The 21265-nt window shown below is 47.8% G+C and overlaps 1 protein-coding gene across 15 annotated transcripts in view; it reads right to left on the bottom strand.

Annotated features, from left to right (window-relative positions):
• Positions 1 to 680: 680 nt before the first annotated feature.
• The window catches only part of EIF4G3 (eukaryotic translation initiation factor 4 gamma 3), a 104629-nt gene continuing 84044 nt past the window's right edge, over positions 681 to 21265 (bottom strand). For 14 of the 15 annotated variants that reach the window (XM_017732718.1, XM_017732730.1, XM_017732729.1 and 11 more), the window contains 15 exons: positions 20930 to 21034; positions 19464 to 19596; positions 18414 to 18508; positions 16762 to 16855; positions 16092 to 16209; positions 14558 to 14781; positions 13252 to 13367; positions 11045 to 11217; positions 8943 to 9068; positions 7883 to 7964; positions 5999 to 6097; positions 4988 to 5134; positions 3810 to 3891; positions 2280 to 2426; positions 681 to 1371 (listed from right to left, as the gene is read on the bottom strand). In XM_017732718.1, the coding sequence (XP_017588207.1) occupies positions 1190 to 1371; positions 2280 to 2426; positions 3810 to 3891; positions 4988 to 5134; positions 5999 to 6097; positions 7883 to 7964; positions 8943 to 9068; positions 11045 to 11217; positions 13252 to 13367; positions 14558 to 14781; positions 16092 to 16209; positions 16762 to 16855; positions 18414 to 18508; positions 19464 to 19596; positions 20930 to 21034 (1923 nt within the window). In that variant the 3' untranslated portion in view covers positions 681 to 1189. Of the gene's footprint in view, positions 1372 to 2279; positions 2427 to 3809; positions 3892 to 4987; positions 5135 to 5998; positions 6098 to 7481; positions 7660 to 7882; positions 7965 to 8942; positions 9069 to 11044; positions 11218 to 13251; positions 13368 to 14557; positions 14782 to 16091; positions 16210 to 16761; positions 16856 to 18413; positions 18509 to 19463; positions 19597 to 20929; positions 21035 to 21265 lie in introns of those variants that run through there. The other variant, XM_017732731.1, reaches the window with a different exon arrangement.

Raw genomic sequence — 21265 nt, forward strand, 5'->3', positions numbered from 1 at the left:
CCGCACCTACGTGGCCCCGCAGCCACCGGCTGCTCCCTGGCCAGGGAGTTCTCTCAGCACAACAGCAACCCCTTTTTTCCATTTTTTTTTAAAACAACAATTGCTCTCACCCTTCATTTTTGGTAGTCACACATACAGACACACACTATATGTACACAATTTGGGCCCGAGGACCTACGGCACACCAAGGAAGCCAGCACCGCTCAGGATGGTGCACACATTCAGCAGCTGTCAAAGGAGAAGTCGTTTTACTTTCTTTTAAACTTGCAATGTTTGTCTTTATTTTGTTCTTTATATTTTGAAAGTGAAAAGAATAGTATTGAGTCAATTTCTTTTTTTCTTTTTTTTTTTTTTTTTAAATATTTGTTCTATGTATTTACAAGCCTTAAAGTTGCTCTAAAGGTTCTCAAAGTATCACTAGTACTTTTTTCCCCGGGGTAGCACGGTTTTCAATGAGTTATTTTCGGAGCACTCTGGTCCGCAGCGGTTTTCTCAAATGCATTTCCTTCTGATCCAAGGTTACGTATGGTTTGATTACTATTTTCTTTTTAAATTTCAGAAGCAAGCTGAGAGGCAGGCAGAAAAATCTGATGACAATAAAAAAAAATTATCTTGTCCTCATCTAGCTCACCCCAACCCCCTTCAAAGTTTTGTCTATTTATCATGCTTTGAAACAAAACTGAGGTGCTTATGAAGGGGAGGGAAATTTATTTCTCTGCTTTTGTTCTATTATACAATTTGTTTACAGAAACTGCAAATTTAAAAATTACACTGGCATTTGCAGTCCTTAAAATAATAAATTAAAAGTTTTCAACTTGTTTTTGTTCTTGCTAAACAGATTTGTTTTGCTGTGTGTTTTCCTAAGTATGAGTCCTTGTTTAAAAAGAAAAGAAAAAGATTAAAACAGAAAATATTTTCTATAAATAATACAGGTATTTTGGTTTAGTGCTCCCGCCCTCAGGTTTGAAGTTTACTTTTGTGGGTTTTTTTCAAGTACCTTTTTGCCTCCATGATCACCTCGGTGTTTATCGGGTTTTACCTCTCCCACTCGTGCGTGTGTGGGGCAAGGGGGGTCTGCGAGAGAGAATTGGCCTTGCTGCACTGTGATTGGCGAAGACATGAAACTTTTTAAAAAAATACTTAAATTGTTTCTTTTTTGTTTGTTTGTTTGTAATCTGTATTTTAAGTTTTAATTATCCTCTGACTCCTCTTCGGCCTCCCGTAGCCACGTGAAGAACGCCGTGACAGATTTTAGCGCTACTCCTTTCCCGTTCTGCTCCGCTGGGTCCTTGCTGCTTTCCCACTTGTAGAAGGCATCCTCCGAAATGACCTCCTCGTCATACAGGCAATCAAAAAACATCCGCAACAAATCTGCAGTAATGGAATAACAGGAGGGAACATCTGTCAGCTGTGGCTGTGGCCAGAGACACGCCTGCAGATAAGGGGATTAACGCAACCTCTTGGCACAGGAGATGGAGAGACAAGGAAAATAAAGGGCTCTTACTCAGTTATTGCTTCCTGGCTGCTCACACTCAGGTGAGGGGGAAAACCAACCCCTTTGACACTGTCAGAGAAGAGGGAAAGCTGGGAATGCAGCTGTGGGAATACGTTATCTAGAGATTGGCTGGCAAGCAGAACCCGCAGCAGCCCATCTCCTCTGGACCACACATCTGGATTCCCTCAAACCCCGGATTTTTGCGGCTCAGCAGGAGGGATAATGCCCAACTAATGCCATAAAGGGCACTAAGGACGATAGTGCTGGGTGTTTTGAGGCACTCTTGGATTTTGTGCTGCAGATTCCCTGGGAATCCCTGTTTCTTTGGCTATTCCTTTGCCTCTTGTCCCACAAGAGTTTTCTGTAGCATCTTTGGGACAAAAATCATCAGTTGACTAACTCATTTTACTCCCTCCAAGCCCACAGACATCTGTGGAGTAGCAATGCAATAATAATAATACCCATGCTCTCACATGCCCAGGTACTGCAAACTCAACAGATTATTTTTTACTGCTCTTTTTTTCCTCTCTTTTTATCAACAGACATTTGTCCTTCCTTCTGTGTGCCTGCTCACAGGAGCAACCAAAAGAAGAGTCGGCCTCTGGCCAAGCATTTGGGTACCTGAGCTGCTCTAAAAAGCTGGAATTTGGACAAGCTGAACCCACCACACACCGGCTTCTCTCACCTGCTACCTACAAAGGTAAGGAAAAGCACATCCTCTCCCAGTCTCCCACAGAATCCCCCTTCCCTTCTGCGGGAATCCCAGCACAGAGGCAACACTTACTAGGAGGTTGATCAAGTTTTACTATTGATGCTTGTAGTGCATAAAGTGCTTGTAGTTCCTTCTCTGTGTCTGAGTCCAGGTACTTGAGTAGGATGGGCACTCTCTGTTTGATAACAGCAGTGTCCACTCGGAAGCTGGAAGAGTCCGCTGAGGGGAAGAGGAGAAAGCAGAGTCAGCTTTGGCACATGGCAACAGGGACAAGTTTTTGACTGCCTTTATTTATGCAAATAACAATCACAAACACAGATCAGAGTGGAGAGAAAAGGAGGATGAGAAACAACAGGAACTATTTTTGGTTAATGGCTATTTCTGGAAGTCTTGGTCCTTAAAGTTCCCCAAATTCAGCCAGTGTCTGCAGTGACCCCAGCTCTAAAACACACAGAAGCAGCACAACTTTACCTTGCAGTGCAAATCGTGTCTCCACAGGCAATTGCATTTAGAAGGTTTTTAGAAAATTCTTTTTTTTTTTTTTAAATACCAGGGCAGAAACAGAATTTTAAGTTGCACATGACATAGGAAATAGGAATATATAAAAAATATGCATTAGAAGTCCCTCAGCCACATGGATAAATTATTCAGCAGCTTTCAAGTACATCACACAACCCAATTAAGTGATATTTTGAAAACAAAAGAAAAAGACTCAGTTAAAGGCAAGGTCAAAATTTACACCAGAGGATGACTTTCCTGACAACAGGGAACCCTTAAACATTGTAAATGAAATTCTGTGTCATGTCTCTGTTAACACTAGGTGGCACGAGCAAGGTTCTGTTCCCAGAGAGAGGAAGGAGCTGGGCTGTCCCTCCCCTCCCTCCCGCGGTGGAATCCAGCCCATTCTCTCCCCCAAATCACAGCTCAGAGCAGAACCAGACCCTTTACAAGCACCACTTTTTGCTTTGCCAGATGCCAACAGTAAAGTTAAAAGACAACCAAGTGAAGTGAGCAGATGTTTCTGGCTGCAGTGCTTTACTCAACTCCCCTGAGGCTCCAAGGCTCACGTGTCCGACTTGGGAGCCCTCCCTTTCCTGTGTTTCCAGCCAACAGCTGTACAGGCAAGCAATCCACATAAACCATCCTTATGAAACTGAAACTTCAGATATAAAACTCTTACAAGCCTGAGCCCCAGACTGGCTTTTTCCCACAGCCCACGCTGCCACTACTGGGGTGCCCACGCATCTTTGCTGACACAGGAGTGGAAATGTTAACTGCCTTAATGATGATCTCAGTCATTTCCACCTTTGTCAAGAAAATCGACGAGCAAGCTGGCATTACCCAGCGCTGTCTGAAACCCCCGCTCACACAAGGTCACTGGGACACACCAGGGTCACCTCGGGAACACCACACTCGGCAAAGCACCTGGCTGTCACATGGGGAAGGGACACCCTGCTCTCGGGCACAATCCCAAATGATGGAGTAGCCTTAGTGTGTGATAAGACACAGCCTTGGGCAGGGAAATGTGATATAAACCTGAAAAACACCAAATAATTCTTTGCAGGTTTGGTTTGTGTGGTGTTTACACTGCAAGTTACTCACCTATAATAGCTGCTTTACAAACTGATGTCATTAAAGCTCTAAGGAATGTAGGTGAACTCATCTGGCTTTCATCTAGATTAGCCTGGAATCAAGAGTAAATGGGCCAGTTAAAAACACAGCGCTGCAGGAGCGCGACTGCTTCCAAACTCCAGCACTGAATCCGGCAGCACGTCCAGGCTCAGCTGCTGCTGCAGCACAAACCCAGCTCACCCCTGCAAACCCTCGGCTTCCCCACTCACTCCTTGAAACTCCCTCAGGGATGTCAACAGGCAACACCAGTTCCCATGGGATCCATGTGCCATTGAATGCCTCCCACAAGGAGCCGTTTGTCTGCAGAACCAAACCAACCATGCCAGGCTCCTGCAATGCCCTTACACAGTTTCAAAGAGTTTCAGGCTTTTCCAACAAACTTTATGGCGTGTTCCTTGGGTGGAGATTGTTTGCTTTGCAAAAGAAATTCAGGGAATGGCTGTGGAACTTGTCCAAGGCTCCAAAGAGCCTGTGGGTGATCCCAGATCTTCAGTGCTGCTTTTGTTCCACTCTCGACTCCTCTAACAGCAGTGGAAAAATGACATTTCTAACACATTGCTCTGCCACAGAAATAACTGAACTGAAGCTGACCAAGATTTAGTGTAAGCACAGATGTAAATGCATCAGGCTGGGTATAATTTTGGACACTAAACATCTGGGTTAAAGAATGCAGCCAGAGACAGAGAGCAAAGACCAGTGGGTTGACAGGCTTTTTCCTCTTTTTTTTCTTTCTCTTCCAGCGCACTGGGCAGGCACTGGGAAAAGGTGCTCTCAGTGACTGCCCAGGATGTTTTTACAGGGGGAAATTTGCAGAGGTCATGTTGGAAAAAAGTAGTGAGAAGGCTCTCTTCCCTATTTTGTGAAGAAACGATGTAGCAGTGTACATCTAGAATGTACTAAGTGGCAGAAGTAGGATATTCAGTGTCCGAAAGTCTACAGTATTTAAAAGGCAGTTACACAGTTACTATGGCTAAAATTCTTCCTTCCTAAAGCTGACTCTTAAATAACTGATAATATTTTAATTATTTGGAAGTGTTGATTGTACAGACCAAATCCTTGCAGTGTCCTAAACCCCGAGATGTTCAGACCAGAACATATTAACAAAAGCAGTTAAACAGTCTGCAGGGAGGGTGAAAATCTCTTTGTACCTCTACCCAATCAAAGATTTGTTCATCATTCGCCTTGTCCTCAACAATGAGTTTTTCCAGCTGCTTGTTCAGCTCTTCCGCAGAGAGTTCTTTCTCTGAAAGTGCTTCTGAGGAACTGGAACAGTTGGACTCCGCGAACTCCAACTTCTGCAACACCACATGTGATGATGAGAATTAGTGAAACGCACTTCCCTAGGCTGAATTACACCAGATTGAAGCAGGAAACTACATTTAATTCTGCTTCCTGGCATCTTCCAGCTGCTTAGTTATCATTACAGCAATATAAACTTTCCCTGTTCCAAAGGTTAGGAAGCATTTTACCAACACATGGGAACTACATTATCCAGCAAAGACGAGGTACCTCAGGCAGCTCCAGCCCTGCACAGCAGAGCAAAAAATCAGGCGTGTGTTGCCCAGCTGGAGCTATAGGGGTTGGAATGCAATGACCAGAGCTGGCACTGGCTCAAAGGAATTGCAGCCAGTGCCCCAATTCCTTGAAAACTGTGACAAGAGGGGCTGCAGTCCCCTCAGTGAGGCCCAGGCCATGGTAACAATTTCATTTCCTGCAGCACTTCCAAAGTGCCGGAACAGGGCAGCAGATCACTCGAAGCTCCGAAGGGAGACAGTGTCTTCCTGAGGAGCAGCACCAGCAAGAGGTGAGGTGCCTCCATCAGTTCCTGGCCCCCTCCAGGATCATAGTCCAAGGTGGGATGAGTGAATAACTGCTACCATTTATTGTGGCCCTTCTGCAGATTATCTGTCCTTGCTCCAAAACTCATTCTTGAAATTTTTTTCCCAGCTGGAGAAACAGGTCTCCTAGAGGAAGTCAGGAGACCTGAGATGTGTGTCTGGGAGCAGTGGGGACAGGCTTGTCCTCCCTGTGCTTCAAAAGGTGGTGCTGAAATCATCTACCCCAACTCAAGACACTTCACCCCATATTCCAACTGCACGTAAGAATGGGATGGAAGAGGATGAACAAACGGGATGATCGAGCCAATGATCTGAACTCACTTGTTCCATGAGAAAGGTATGTACATCCTCCCCTTCGGGCAAGTAGTCCTTCCAACTGAGGCCAGACTCCCTCCACAAGGCTCCCACTTTCTTATGGCTCTGAAACACAAGCAGTTTGTCCAGTTTAAAGAGCTGAGCGACACCCCGGGAGCTCACAGGGGCCGGAATGGTGCAGCTGTGTCAGGAGGAATAATGGACAGCTCAGCCACCCAACAAACGCCCAGCAATGAGTGAGAACATCTGGAGACCTCGTGCAAGAGAAACCACATGTGCAATCCCCCCGGGTATGCACATCTTGTCAGGCGGGCAACGCCTCGTGATGGGGAACGGACAAGGCAGAAGTGACACGGGGGGCTCGCAACGACCTCCGAGGTTACCCAGGAGCAGTGGAACAGGATACGGCCTGACACAGAGCTGGCACAGATGACTCAGATCCTTCTCCTGACTTACTCCGTGACTCACGCTCCCCTGCCTCGACAGTAAGGCTCTGGCACACTGCTCCTTTGAGAAAATTCCTTATTTACACGGCTGTTTTCTGCACAGAGACCAAGACTCAAATTCAGGCACATAATCCCAAATTCTCTCCTCAATTCCTAGAGTTTATGCAAACCTTGAGAGCAGTGCCTTTGAGCACAGACAGTTCAGCCTTTTGCAGCCTCTAATGTCACACTGACCTTTGAGCCTCCTGCCTCAGAGGGCCCAGTTCTGACACACACAGTTCTGATAAGAATAAAAATGCTGAGCACAACCAGCTCTTTTCACCCAAATGCTCTGCCAGAGTTTCACCTTACAGTGCCTGCTCACAAGGGGATCACTGAGTAGCCTAAGCCAAGCTGAGAAATGCAGTCTGACTTTTAGTTTACAAAGCAGATTACAATTTTCAGTTTACGATACAGGTTGTTAAGAGCCAACTGTGCATAGTTCCTACTCTGACCCATCAAGATCTGGATTAGATGGCTGATATTACACTGAAATACCCGAGTCCAAGTCTTGGCCTGGACGAGACTGGATCAGAAAGCTGTGGCAGAAACAGAGACCCAAGGCTGTGCTTCCACACCCAGAGCACAGCAGCTTTTCTTTCACAGAATAGTTAAAAAAAAAATGGAAGTTGATTGTCCAAACAAGCACAAGACTAAAATAAATAAATAAAAAGACACTCTTTGCACTGTTAAGACTGAAATGCTCCTGGAACATTCAACCTTACTTGAATGCATGCTTGAAAAAATATAAAAAGGCAAGTGAGGGATTTTACGGGGTTGGAAATAGACACTACCCAAAGTGCAGGATTTAGCTGGATTAAAAAAAAAAAGAAAAAAAAAGACAAAAATGGAGATGAGTTATAGGGAAAACACCAAACTGGTTGGACACGCAGCTGTGAGGTGTGAAAGAGAGCTCTCGGAGTCACGGGGTGAGGAGGTGTCACTACCCCAGTGCTGGGTGAACCTCAAGAGTCGGCAGGTTTAGTTTGGATAAGCACCCAGCAGTCTGAGGCCATCGGAAGCTTATCCGAACCCTGAGAACCTCTCCGGTCTGCAAGAACATCTCTCTCGCAAGATTCCCGGCACTTGCTGCTTCTGGTCAGCCCAGAAATCCCTTGAGCATGTCCCTCTTGCAGTATTTCAGCACTCTTAGCTTCTGGGAGAAGCCAGGTGCAAAGGTACCTGCAAAAGGGAAAAGTGATGAGAAAACAAAAAGTTAACTCAACTTTTTGGAACCTCTTAAGGCTTGGCTGGAAACTGGGGGTGCGAGGCATGTTTCCTAAGTTATCTGGACTGGCTGATCATCCCTAAACGTCCTCATGTGGGAATGGTGTAGGTTTCATGCATGAACACGAGCGCTGCATCCACTCCTCCCTCTGGAGGACAGGAGCACCTGGGCACTCACCATTTGTTTGCATAGAAGGTGCAAGATTTCAGCAAGCAAGACGCCGGCTCTTCCCACAGGAAGCAAGGGTTTGCTAAATTCTCTAGAATGAAAGAAAACCAGGTGTTTTTTCTTTATAATTCGTATTTGGAATGCAAAGCAAGGGGCAAACTGAGGCAGGAAATCACCTTTAACTTCTGCCAGGGAGGAAGGATTTGATTAATCCAGCACTGCTGATAAAACATTTAGTGATGCAGTGACCTTGTCACAACACGGCTGATTACAAAGACTTGAATTTTACATCAAAAAGTATGTTATATTTAATGTCAAATCCACTAATTTTTGTGGGATACTGTATTTGAGTAGAGGGAAAATACTGTTATTTTCTTAATATACTGGTAATAGAAATAGGAACCATTCCACTGGCTTCCAGTTAATCCCCAAATATGTAAGGACATACAGAAAATACAGGAATTCTGGTCCGGGAAATGGTTTCCAGTCTTGCAGACAAGGTTTTGTGCCCATTCAAGGAAATGCCTAGGCGGTAGACACCGAATCCCATAGTTTGGGCAGGGACACCTCCCACTGTCCCAGGCTGCTCCAAGCCCCAATGTCCAGCCTGGCCTTGGACACTGCCAGGGATCCAGGGGCAGCCATTGCTTCGCTGGGCACCCTGTGCCAGGGCCTCCCCGCCCTCACAGGGAGGAATTTATTCCAAATATCCCACCTAACCCTGCCCTCCTTCGGTTACCACTCTGAGCCACACAGGCCCCTCTGCGATACCTCACTCGCTACAGGTCCAATTCCCAGCGCTCCCAAATGACTCCACTCTACAGCACTGGGGTATTTTTAAGCTCAGCTGAAACAAACAGCAGACTTATGGATAAAACCCCTCTCCAAGGGTGTAAGCACCAAGCTCCCGTCCCAGCAGAGCTCTCAGACCGGTGCGGCCCCCAAGGATGTGCATCAAGCTTCCCACTGGCTCCCGGGGAGCTGAGCCTCCAGCACTCTCATCCTTCACCGACTGGTGGGAACCACGCTGTGAAAACCCTGCAGGCACAGCTGAGAAAGCATCACTTACTGTATAAGTTCTCTCATAGAGATTCCTCCTTCTTTTAACATGGGGGTCACCAACTCAGCCAGGTACAACCAGATATGGGGTATATCTATGGCCATGTCATCTGCCAGCTCCAAGGTCTCAGAAAAGCTTTAGAAGAAGGAAAAACATCAAGTATTAAAGAAAATTTAATTGGAGATATTTCCTGCAAAGAAATCTGCACTTTAAAAATGTTTTGTAACATAAAAGAGGAGTGAGGAGAGAGAGGAGTGAGGAGAATCACAAAAGTAACAAAGACCCTATTGCCATTTTATGCTTTTGGTACTTCCAAATTTCTCCATGCAGTAACATGGAGAGTATGTGGAAAAGACACCAACTTTTGTAGATCCAACAAATAGATCGAGGAAACCTCAATTTGTAATAATTCTTATATCCCAGTACCAAATCATTTGGTAGTAGTAACACCTATAAAACTAAAAAGCATTTTTGTCTGTAAATATAAACCATCAAGTGAAATGTCTGTAAGTAAGAGCTCAGTTCAGCAGAGGGGGGTTTTTTTCTGCAGCAGAAATTACAGGACTGCTCCCCAATGACACACTTTCCAGAATGGCTCAAAACTCTTCTTTCCATGAAATCCTTGCAGGTGGCTTCACTTCCCATGCCTGGCAGATGGTAATTTTTCTGCTCTCCTGCCAGTTTCTATCATGGTTCGTTTCCCCCCAAAAACCTTGAAAAGTCCAGTGTCCTGTTTAGTGACTATAAATGCACATTTTCTCTCGTGTTTCAAACCAGAAACCACCTCCTTTGCTTTGTTCTTTGCATCCCCCACTGCTCCTCCAGCCTTTCTGCCAGAAATTGTTTTCCTGTTGTGCATCTCCCAGATGTGGGCTGGGAGCAGTGCTCATCCTGTGATCCCTCATTACACGGTCATTTCTCCTGTGTCAGTAAGTGAGGTGGTTTCTGGTGTTCTCCTCAGCACCCACTGAACACCACTTGTCCTTTCCATCATCTTCAGGAGCTGTTTCATGTTGTTTATGCCACATTCACACCACAGATCCCAATATTTCATCAAGATCCACTTATCTAAACACCAGGAAACTCCAGAACAGCTTTAATCCCAATACATTTTGGATATGTATCACCTCAAATGAGTCCCTCTGACCATCAGTGCTGTGTGGACACAAGTGTTCTCCCTGTGGATCTATGTAGATTTTTTCAGCTGTTCCATACGGTTTTGGGCTCAGGCTGCCTAAACCTTTCGTGTGAGCTAAATGGAGTTCAGGGACAGACACGGGTGCAGGGAGTTCCTGTCAGAGCAGTCGGTGGTACCACAATGACAGGGATTCAAATTAAAGCAGCCAGACAGAGCCAACTCCTCAGGAACTCGGGATCCAAAGAGTTCATCTGCTCCTTCACTGCTGCATTTGTGGCTACCCCTGTTATTCCTCCTATTCTACACCCCGGCGAGGACTGAGTGCCACCAGGGGCCTCCCTGGGAACATGGATTGTTTGAGGACTGGACATCAGGCTGGGAACACAAAACTCAGGGAGCTGAAATGAGCCAGCAGCTGAAACTCAGGTCTCTTGAGGCAGGTCCAACCCATCTGCTGCATGCTCTCCTCAGCTCCTCGAGGATTCAGCCGCTTCAGCTGAGGCGTCCTGAGAGATGGCATCGGGTGGGTGAAGCCTTTTTCCTAGTGGGAGAGTGGCTGAGGCTCTGTGGATGCACAGGAGCTCCCAGGTACTAATGTTGTGTGAAGGATTCTGACTTCCTCCTCTTCCAATTACATTCAGGGATTTGCAAAAGGCAAGCAGGGAGAAATGCAGCACAGAACAGGGATCTGAATACACACATTTAAACAGACACCTACAGATCTACTTTGAAATAAAAGCTGATATAAATATGAACATATTTATGTTCACTAAAGCATCTGAAACACTTTAAGATATATTACAGTAATAATAGTCCTTATAAATACACCCAGATGATATGGTCCTTACAAAAGAATGTGTGGAGAGGGCAGGATACCAAAAAAAGGTGGGAGAACATTTCTCTGCAGCACAGCATCCATTCGCAAGAAACACTGAGGAAAAGAATCTGTGGATTCTCTGTGCAGAATACCAACCCCTTGAAGAAATCCTGCTTGCTCAGCTTTCCCAACTGCACCAGCTGATGTAACAACTGGCCCATGTGATCTCTGGTGATCTGACTCCGCTCCAGCGTCGACTCCACTCCCACGCGCACAAACACGGGCAGCAGGTTCTGGGCACTCAGCTCCTCCACGCACTGCATGGCCTCCTGTGGAACGACACATATCAGTCACCCCGGAACTGAAAAGTAGCCAAAAACGTGGCACAAGAGTATTTCCTACTGTGACATTGGGGATTCTTGGTAAAATGAGTATTTAGTGAGGCTGCTGAATTAGGCTGTGGAACCTCACCACGTAATAGTAACAGAAACAACAGTAATAGCAATAATGGAATTTATACCACTCAGGTAACAACTTTTAAAATACACAATCACATTCCAGGGCTGCTTGGTGAAACGGCAGGAATTGTCTTCTGGATGCCACTGAAACACCTATTACTGCATCAAACATCAAGCCAAGTCAAAAAGAGGGTATCAGGTTAGATTTGTTACTCATCTGACCTGCCACAAACGCCCGTGTTACAAACCCACAGCCCATCAAGAACCAGAAAATAGCTGGGGAGCACTTGGAGGAAGATTTCCCCTTTCTAAAGCCCCTACTTTCTGGCTTGTGCATTTTGCAACCTAAACAAAGAAAACACTCAGAGACTCTGAGAGTAGCTCTCAAAGTCCCACATCAAAAATCTCCACTGCCATAACAAGGACCTCCCAGTGACCTTCTGGGTCCAGCCCACGGATCTCAGTGGCCTTCCTGACCACAGGCACCTGCTCTGTGACTGCTTATGCCTTGAGTTACCAAGACCTGGCAGCCCCAGATGTGTTTCCTCAGGCCCTGCTTTTTTCTGCAGGTCAGGAACGCGGTGGTCCCAGCCCATGCGCTCGGGTCGGAGCTCGTCAGAAGGATCCCGGTGTCCCAGGACACACAGGGAACCCTGCTGGCCGACCCTGCTGTCACCAGGGTCATAGCTCAGCAGTTTGGAGTTCACGGTCAGGTCAAACTCTGAGGACCAAACACCTGCAAAGGGCCATTCCTCTGCTCTACACAGCAGGAACTCGCTCACGGGTGGCTGCAGGAACACGAGTTTAAGCAGAGTTAGTCAGAGCTTCACTGCACCTGACGAGCACCAAGAATTCCCCAGTAGCAAGTAATTCCTGATGCAAACAAACTGCCTTGATTCCATACTTTTAATCAGCCCTGCCCTGTCCAATGCAATTCAGCTCTATTTCCAGCCAGCCACAGAAATATGCTGCTGTATTTGCAAACAGGGAACCGAAGTGGTCCCTTCATCGCAGGCACCCAGGGGGAGCCTCTGGAGTCCATCACAAGAAGGAAACGGAGCGGCGACTCCTTGGCTCACCAGCCCCTGGGTCCCAGGCCAGCCCACTGCCAATCAGAGCACGGTTTTTCCTCTCCAAACCAAGTATTTAATAATTTATCCCAATAACTAGATGTGAACTCTAAACAATCCATCATGAGACTATTCCTCTTTCCAATCATTAATTGGAAGCCCAATGAAATGGAAGCAGCAACTCTGCTTTTAGGGTGCCAAACCAGCAACTCCCAAATGCTGCCATTTCAAACTTGGCAGGTTTTAAAATTTATTTCAGTGAAAGATCAAACGAATCAGCTTCATAGCCAATGTAACACTTCTAGCAAACTCCCTGGACAAGCTAAAAAACCCATTTACAAGGGAAACAAAATTTCAACCTTTTAACTAGGAAGTGATGACAGCTGCTCAGTAATTTCCAATGTTTATTAAAAATCCTCTGGAGTGGTTTGTTCAATATTTAGTACTGCTTTATCTGCCTTCAGATCAGAACAGCACATGCTTTGATAACTAAATGAAAACCTCTGTTTATTTTCCCACTAGCTTTTCTGCTTCCAGAATTGCTGGTATTACGGAGCTGCTCAGTGATTCATGACAGATACACATCCATCTTACTACTTAAAACACACAGGCTGGGCTATTTTTCCTATGACCAGCAGGGCAGAAAACAAGCTTGGGAGACAACTGTCCTGAAACGGCTCATGGAGCTGCTGCTGCTGCTGCTGCCTGGATTCTGCCTGGCCCCGCTGCTTCCACTGCCTCTGTGTGGGCTGGGTGCTCACAGAGACAGATCCTGGAGAGAAAGCACTCCATGCCCTCAGAGCTTTCTGTTAAGAGAGGTTTTCATCTTGCTTACCTTAAAATCATTAATATGCAAGAACTCATCAATGATAGATTTGCATTTTCTCTCTATTTCCTCTTCTGATAGCGAAGGCTTTTCTTGCACTGGAACTGGGGGAGCTTCTGGCTTGGCTGGTGGAAATACAGCAAAAAGAAATGTTTGGAAAAGGAAAATCAGCATTTTAGAGCTGACATTCTGAGAACAGAAGTCACCAGAGCAGGTGTGTCCCCTGTCCCATCCTCAGGCACAGGGTAGTTCTTTGATGGGGCTTGGAACAACCTGGGATAGGTGGAAGGTGTCCCTGCCCATGGCAGGGGGGTGGAACTGGATGAGTTTAAGGCTCCTTCCAACTCAAACCATTCTGGGATTCTATGATTCCTTCCTGGCTACTTTTCCCCCATAGGAACTCCCAGTATCTCTGTAACTTGACCTTGCAGGATCACAGCTGGCAGTGGCACAGGTCGAATACCTTAAAAGCTCTCCGCAACCATTAAATAATTAAATGGGAGCTGTTGCAGCGAAGTTAAAATACGCTGACTGCAATGGGCAGCAGCCCAAGGCAATCTCCTGATCACATCCCAAAACTCTGGTCCCTGTGGATTGTCTACAACGTCCCAAAGCTTCAGGATAGGCCTCTGCTGTGCTGTGGCAGTTAAGGTGTTTCCCTCACTGCAGCAGTTTCCAGACGTTTCCCAGGGAAGGGGCTGAACACTGTCCTTACTATAAAGGTTCTGTCCACAGGGAACAACCCCTGGGAGTCCACATTTTCCCACTAACAAACCAGCCCAGGCTGGCAGGAGGGAAAAGTAGGAGCTGCAGGACTGACAAGGTGACAGTCGAGTCACCTTGGTGGGTGCCACTGTCCCGCTGCACCAGGGCCAGCTCAGGAGGAGAGCTGGCAACGACATGGTGCTAAAAAGCTGCTGTGCACCATCTGTCCCAGACCCAAATCCCTGCCCTGGCCCAGAGGAATGCTTGGAAAGGGTAGATATGGCTTTACTGGGCACTGAAAAAGCATTCCTGAAGAACTGACACTGACTTGGGGGACTTCGTGCCCAGAAGCCAGTGGGACAGTGACAGGCCAAAACAGGCAAGACAATGCCACGGGGTGGTGTTGTGCTGGCATCTGCAGCCTTTCAGCTCTGCTGGATCCTACAGAGGAGCTGGAGAGGGATGAGGCCGAGGCCTGCCTGACTCAGCTGTTACCCGGCTCTGGGAGGTGCATCACAGCTGCAGCAGCCCACAGTGTGACAGCTCCTGACAGATCCTCCTGCCTTTCCACACACTCAGCAAGATTCCCCAAGCACAGAGGAGCCGTTACCAGATTCCTTGGCTTTGTTCCTCTCGGCCTCAGTGCTGTTCCTGTCCATCTCCATGCCTCCTGTCAGCTGCTTCACCGTCTCCAGCATCTCCCTGCGCTGCTCCTCCTGGGCCTGGTTGTCCAGCAGCAGCTCCTTGCTGCTGCTGCCCCGGAGGAAGGTGTTAGGCCGGGACAGGGACGGTGGCAGATTTTTGTCATTCTTCTCCCTGCCTGTGCTCCCGCGACTGCCGAACACAAACACACTCAGAGGTTAGAGAAGGTACCTGAGGGCTTCACTGCAGGAAAAAACCACCCCCAAACCCCACAGGATTGCTGACTCCATTTCTTACAGCTGTACCTACAACCAAAATTAACTCAATTTCAGGGATGCGCAAACACAAATACCCAGAGTGGACAGGCAGAGCCAATGCTTGCTAGAGACCACATGGGAAAGCAGTGCTCTGCAGCACCCATTTTATACATGGAATTGTGAATTTTATAACACAAGGACTCTGTTTCACTTTGAAATGGTGTGAGAGCTTTAGATTAGCTGTTGCAAAGAAATTCCTCCCTGTGAGGGTGGGCAGGCCCTGGCACAGGGTGCCCAGAGCAGCTGTGGCTGCCCCATCCCTGGAAGTGTCCAAGGCTGGGTTGGACGGGGCTTGGAGCACCCTGGGATAGTGGAAGGTGTCTCTGCCCATGACGGGGGGTGGGACTGGGTGATCTTTAAAGTCTCTCCAACCCAAACCATTCTGTGATCCCATGAGAGTTGTATTTTTTACCCATTTATTGAAAAATACCTCCCAAACAGTGAACGCTTCCAGCAACAGGTGACAATGATCTGTCCTATTAACTATTGTGTTAACAAGTAAGATGGGCAAAATAATACCAAAATGGAGTCATTTCCAGGTAAGCCCAAGCTTTTCTTGAAATAGAAGGGAAAACATTAGAGGAACAACCCAGGAAAACACTTCAGCAGCTCGTGTGCACTGGAAGGAAGATCCAGTGACCTTTTAAATGAACTGTACATTTATAAACCATGTCTAGAGTTAATAAATTATTGAGGGTTAATACATGTTTCATGCTCCAAGCTGGAGTGGCTGCAGCCCTGAAGGAATTGGAGTGAGAGAGAGGCTCTGCAGCGTTTTGTGGCATGCAGGAGCATGGGCAGGTAACACCTGCTGGGAAGGGTCAAACACTGTTTTATGCTGCATTTCTGCCAGGTTTTAGGTGTGTTTTTCTGGATAAATAAACCTACTGACCTGGCTGAATTCACAGCTATTAAATCCAACCTATTTATTACTACTTTTTATCTGAAGAGTTTTTGATCTGTTAAACACAACTACCCTTAGCTGAAGGGTAAAAACATTAATCAAAATGGCTTTAAAAATGAATTCCACCTGTCTCCCCTATGGTATTATAAAATACAGGTGTGTTTGAAGCTAACTCAGAGGGGAATTCCTGGAAAGGCAAGGAATTCTCTTCTTTCTGAGTGCTGGTACCCAGAGCAGGGGGTGCAAAGTGCAGCAGGGAAGAAAGACGGAGCGACACTCACCTCGTTAAGGCCCTGCGAGATTCTAGTTCTGAAGATGCAGATGAGGCAGATACTGGGGAGACTGGAGGCTGCAGGGCAGAAAATCTGTTCAGACTTGTGGCACTTGGTCGCAAGGAGTCTGGAGATCGTGGAGACAACACAGAGCAGAGTGACAAGGTCAGGAGCTGCTGCTACCTTGGCATCACTGAGCAGTTCAGCCAGAGCTGTTTCAGAGCGATGGGGAGAGAAGTGCAGGGAAAAGGCTGGTCCTGCCCCACTTCAACCCTTCTTGTCAGGAGGTCACACAGAGAGGGGAGGAGAGGAGACTGAGGGGAGCCCTCACTGGGGGCTGCAGCTCCTCCCAAGGGGCAGCTCTGATCCCTGCTCTGTGACCAGGACAGGACTGAGGGAGCAGCTGGAGCTGTGCCAGGGGGGTTTAGATTGGATATCAGGAAAGGTTCTTCCCCCAGAGGGTGCTGGGCACTGCCCAGGCTCCCCAGGGAATGGGAACGGCCCCGAGGCTGCCAGGGGTGCCCAGGGTGGGGTTGTTGGGGTGTCTGTGCAGGGCCAGGGGCTGGACTGGATGATCCTTGTGGGTCCCTCCCGGCTGAGGACGTTCCAACGTTCTGTGAACCCACCCAAACCTGCTCTTTGGCAGCAAAGCCGAGGGTGAGGGTCCCTCCTGACTTACCCATCTCGCTTGCCTTGGCTCCACCACTGCTGCCCTTCCCCCAGCTGCCCAACTGGGCTTTAGGCACGAGCTGAATCTTCTCATCTATTGTGGGCTGTAAAACACACCAGGATGTACCATTACAAGGGCAAATCATACCATTTAATAATAAATGGGAGATTTTTTTGGCAACAATCCCAGTCTTGTGAACACCAAAATACACTTTAAGACATTTCTGGAAGACCAAACCGTGGCCCAAGACCGAGGACACAAACAACAAAGGGCATCACGAAGAGCCTCTTCCAAATGCCAGTGAGAGACATTCACAGTGAGCAGGAGCTTCTTTTTATTGGGAATTTGAAGCTCAGGAAGGTGGAAAAGCTCAGTGTATCTGTACTTGAAAGATGTTCAGTCCGTTTGTGATGTGTGAACAGCTCCACTGTCCATCAACCCTCCAGTCATGGCTTTGTGGGGATCTGCAGGGCACCCAACAATCCAGAGGGCAAAGGACGACAACAGGTCGCAGAACTTGGAGGGAAGAAGTGGTGTCTGGCAAGAAGAGAACATTGATTTTACAATGTTCAGTGGGAGAATTTATTGACAAGGAGGCTGTGACCTCGCAGATCTCTGGTGAGCTCCTCTCTCCTTCCAAAGCAGCTGCTGTGGAACCAGCTCCATTTGTATGGAACAGAGGAGAAGGGCTTTTCCCAGGTGAGCCATAAGCCCAGGCAGGAGGAGGCTGAACCTCTCCTGCTAATGAAGTTTTGGAGACTGTTTTATGACTTTCCGAAGGAACAAACTGATTGGATCTGCAGAAGGGCTGCAGTCTGTCCAGGTCCTGCCTTACAGCTCTCCAAGAATCCAGGCACTGAGTGTAAAAATTCAGGGTGAGTGACATTAAGTGGGACAAGGGAATATTTAGGAATCACTGATTAATGCAAAGGCCAGACTTTTCCTTGGCAAGAAAACCCAGAGCTGTTCTGAAGCTTAAAAAAGGAGAAATCTCCCAACTTGCCCAACCTGCAGCCGGGAAAACTGTCCCAAATCCACCAGTCTAATGGTGAAATAACAGGAAGCTGCTCATCTGGAGGATGAATACAAAAGTTTATCACGTACTGGGGGATGCAACCATGCCACCAAATCAAGAAACCTCCAAAAGCAGACACAGCTCTTCCCATTCTACTGCAGCCTCCCGAGTCTGGAGTGTTGCTGTTTGTGACACATCAAAGTGGACGTGGCCTCCCTGTTTTATTGAGGAGCAACATCAGAATAGGGTCTTAAGAACTTGAGGCAGCCAAGGATTTCCAGCAGGTGTTTGAGACCCCCAAGTGATGTGTTTGAGACCCATCAAACGTGGGTGCTGTGCTGCCTCTCCATGTCACACAGTACCCTGACTCACATTTTCATCACTGAATAAAATGCAGATTTTCTGACTACGAGAGCTTCTGAATTACTAAAAGGACACTGTGAACCTAAGAAAGAAAGTCTGCACACTCCCTTCCCTCAGGACAAAAGGAACATCCAGAAGATAATGGAGCTTTATCTACACACAGTACTAACTCTGAGGATTTAAAATGTCCCGACCCCAAGTTGCGACCTGTACACACCGTCCCAGTCCTTCCTGGACTGACAGATATTTTATTGCCCTGAAGGAGCCTTGTGGTGGCACCTACCTTGGTGATTTTAAGGAACTTGGTGGGGTCCAGCACTCTGCTGTTCTTTGCCCCCTGCACAGTGTTCCAGCCGCCTTCGTCGACCCGTGGGACACCTGAGGGTGACAAACAGAACCCTCCTCAGCTCATCCCGCTGCTCCGCCGGCAGGGCCCTGCTCAGCAACGTCTGTCCCACTGACATGACACAACCAGCCTGCCTGCCTGTGTTCCCACAAAACAGCCTTGACACAAAAGCTTTCTCTCCTTTCAAGGGCTGCTTTTGGAAGGGATTTTTCCACGGAATGAGCAGGTGAGATGCCTTCCCTGACCAGAGCCTCACTCACCCCACACATTCCTGCAGTGCTTGGCAGGTCTGACATGAAGCCCCTCAGGCCAGGTTCCTCACCTTCTCCTGGTGTCACTTTCAGGATAATTAAAGTCTACATTATTTTCTTTACGCCCTGTTTTCAAAGCACTTTCATTTGACAATCCTTAGTATTAAAGAATCCCCAAAATTACTTTCTCCTTGCCCTGCTCTGTCCCAGACTTTATTTTCCCAGTCACTCCAAATTCATCTTCAGGTAGTGCCCTGAGGGCCAGGAGCAGTTTAAGCCAAGACACTCCCTCATGCAGAGTCAGCACCTCACGACTGTAACAGCTGAAGACAACACGGTTACTCCTGAAATGAGATGTTTTTCTCTTGAAATGAGACTCTGCAGTGTTATGAGAATGGATGGCAAATCTGACTCCCAAGCAGTAACTTGTTAGAACAGATTTCTGGCAGCCTGTCACAAAATCAAACATGGTTTGAATGAATGGAAAACTTAAGCACTGTTGGCCTGTGGTTGACTGTTTTCACCCATGGGATTTGCCCCTGAAAATCCCCACAGCCAATCCATGGCAAATCTGTTCCTTTTCCAGCCTCTGCCACAATCAGGCCCCAATTCCCTTTGCTCATTACGCTTGGGAAAAAAAAACAACACCAGATTTTTTCCTTTTATGTGGGATTCCCTCTAAGGCCACAGGGTGTGAAATGAGTGAAAGGAGCAGCCAACTTGGCTTTCACTTTACCTGGTCTCCTCTTGTCTTTGGTCATGAGTTGTTGCACCTTCCTCTGTTCTTCCTGCTCTTCAATCTTGGCTTCTTTATGGATCTGCTCGATGGTCTTGGGGCCCTGGTCTGCTCTCCGTGACACCCAGTTGCACTGGGGAAGAAGCAAAAAAAACCAAACACATGCTCAGGGAAACTTCCCGGGGAGCATCAAACGTGGGGAATTTGAACATTGGGAACGAGGCCTCATCCTCCCACCCTTGCCATGCCTTAGAGGGGCTGGAGAAAATCCTGTGGAGCTGGGACATGTTATGGACATGGTTATCCCAGCACCAGAGAGCAAAGCCCTGTGCTCAGGTAGAGAATGCAGTGAGACCTGACTGAGCTCAAGACATGTCAACCCCCAGACTGCACATTCCCAGCTTCCCACTCATTCAAGGTTCAGAGGAAAGAGAAGAGCTGCTGTCACTCTATGACTGACACTCTTGGTGGGAGCCTTTCCATCAAGCCTGAGGGGAAAAAATGAAACCTTGAAAATAAAAAAAGCAAAAAGTGACTGATTTTAAGTGGAGACAGTGCTTTGCCAATCCAGGAATGGTGATGGCTGAGACAGGAATCCTGCAGAGAGGGGCAGCTGTCACTCCAAAAACACTTTCCCTGCTCGATGTGTCTTTTCAGCCATGCACTGCTCAGACCCTTCCAGCCCTGGAATGACCATGCTGTCCCTTATCTTGCTGCAGCCTCATTACAGCTCTTGGGGCAATTATCTACCTGCAGCCAAAATGGTGACTTCAGCCTCCACACAACCCAAAACAGGTCCCCTGGGGGAAAAATCACAGGTGCTGGGAAGGTTTGTTCCACCCGTGGTCACGTCTTCACCTGCACAGCGTGGGGGCCCTGTGCACCACACAAGTACTGACCATGGCACCAGGACAACGTGGAGACATCTCCTGGCTTTGAACAGCCAGACTTTGGGGAGAAGGGGAACAGATCTCCCCCCAACATCCTACTTCAGCTGTGAATCCCTGCTCTTGCATGAGAGCTTATCCAGTCTGGATATGGAAGGGAACATGACAGACTGGCAGGAGAGCTGGGCATGTTCACCTGGAGAAGGGAAGGCTGAGGGAGAGCTCAGAGCCCCTTCCAGGGCCTAAAGGGGCTCCAGGAGAGCTGGAGAGGGACTGGGGACAAGGGGGAATGGCTTCCCACTGCCAGAGGGCAGGGTTAGATGGGACATTGGGAAGAAATTCTTCCCCGTGAGGGTGGGGAGGCCCTGGCACAGGGTGCCCAGAGAAGCTGTGGCTGCCCCTGGATCCCTGGAAGTGTCCAAGGCCAGGCTGGATGGGGCTTGGAGCAGCCTGGGACAGTGGGAGGTATCCCTGTCCGTGGCAGGGGGTGGAATGAGATGATCCTTAAGGTCCCTTCTAACCCAAACCAGTCTGAGCTTCCATGATTTCATGCTTTTCCTCACTGGAGTTGTGACCTACCAGCCTTAGGTCTATTACATCCTGAAGCATGAATCGAATCCTTGAGGAGGTTTTCCTCTCTTTCACAATCTTCTCCATCTGATTAAAATACTGGTCCATGCGGGGCTAGACAAGAAAAACAGCATCATCAGTGTTGTGGAGAAAAATGAAAATACTCCCTTGAGGGGCACCCAGCTGCTCCTGCATTCCCGTGCTGGAAACATCAGGGGACACAGGGCTGCTCCCCAGAGAGCTGAGTGCTGGGTCTTGTACACTCCTCCAGGATGGATTGGAGGGTGCACAGGGCAGCATGTGCAGGAAATGAGGCGCAAGTGTGCAGGCACGCACTTTCTCTGG

Source organism: Corvus brachyrhynchos, unplaced genomic scaffold (genome assembly GCF_000691975.1).
Source record: "Corvus brachyrhynchos isolate BGI_N302 unplaced genomic scaffold, ASM69197v1 scaffold215, whole genome shotgun sequence".
Classification (NCBI taxonomy): Eukaryota; Metazoa; Chordata; class Aves; order Passeriformes; family Corvidae; genus Corvus; species Corvus brachyrhynchos.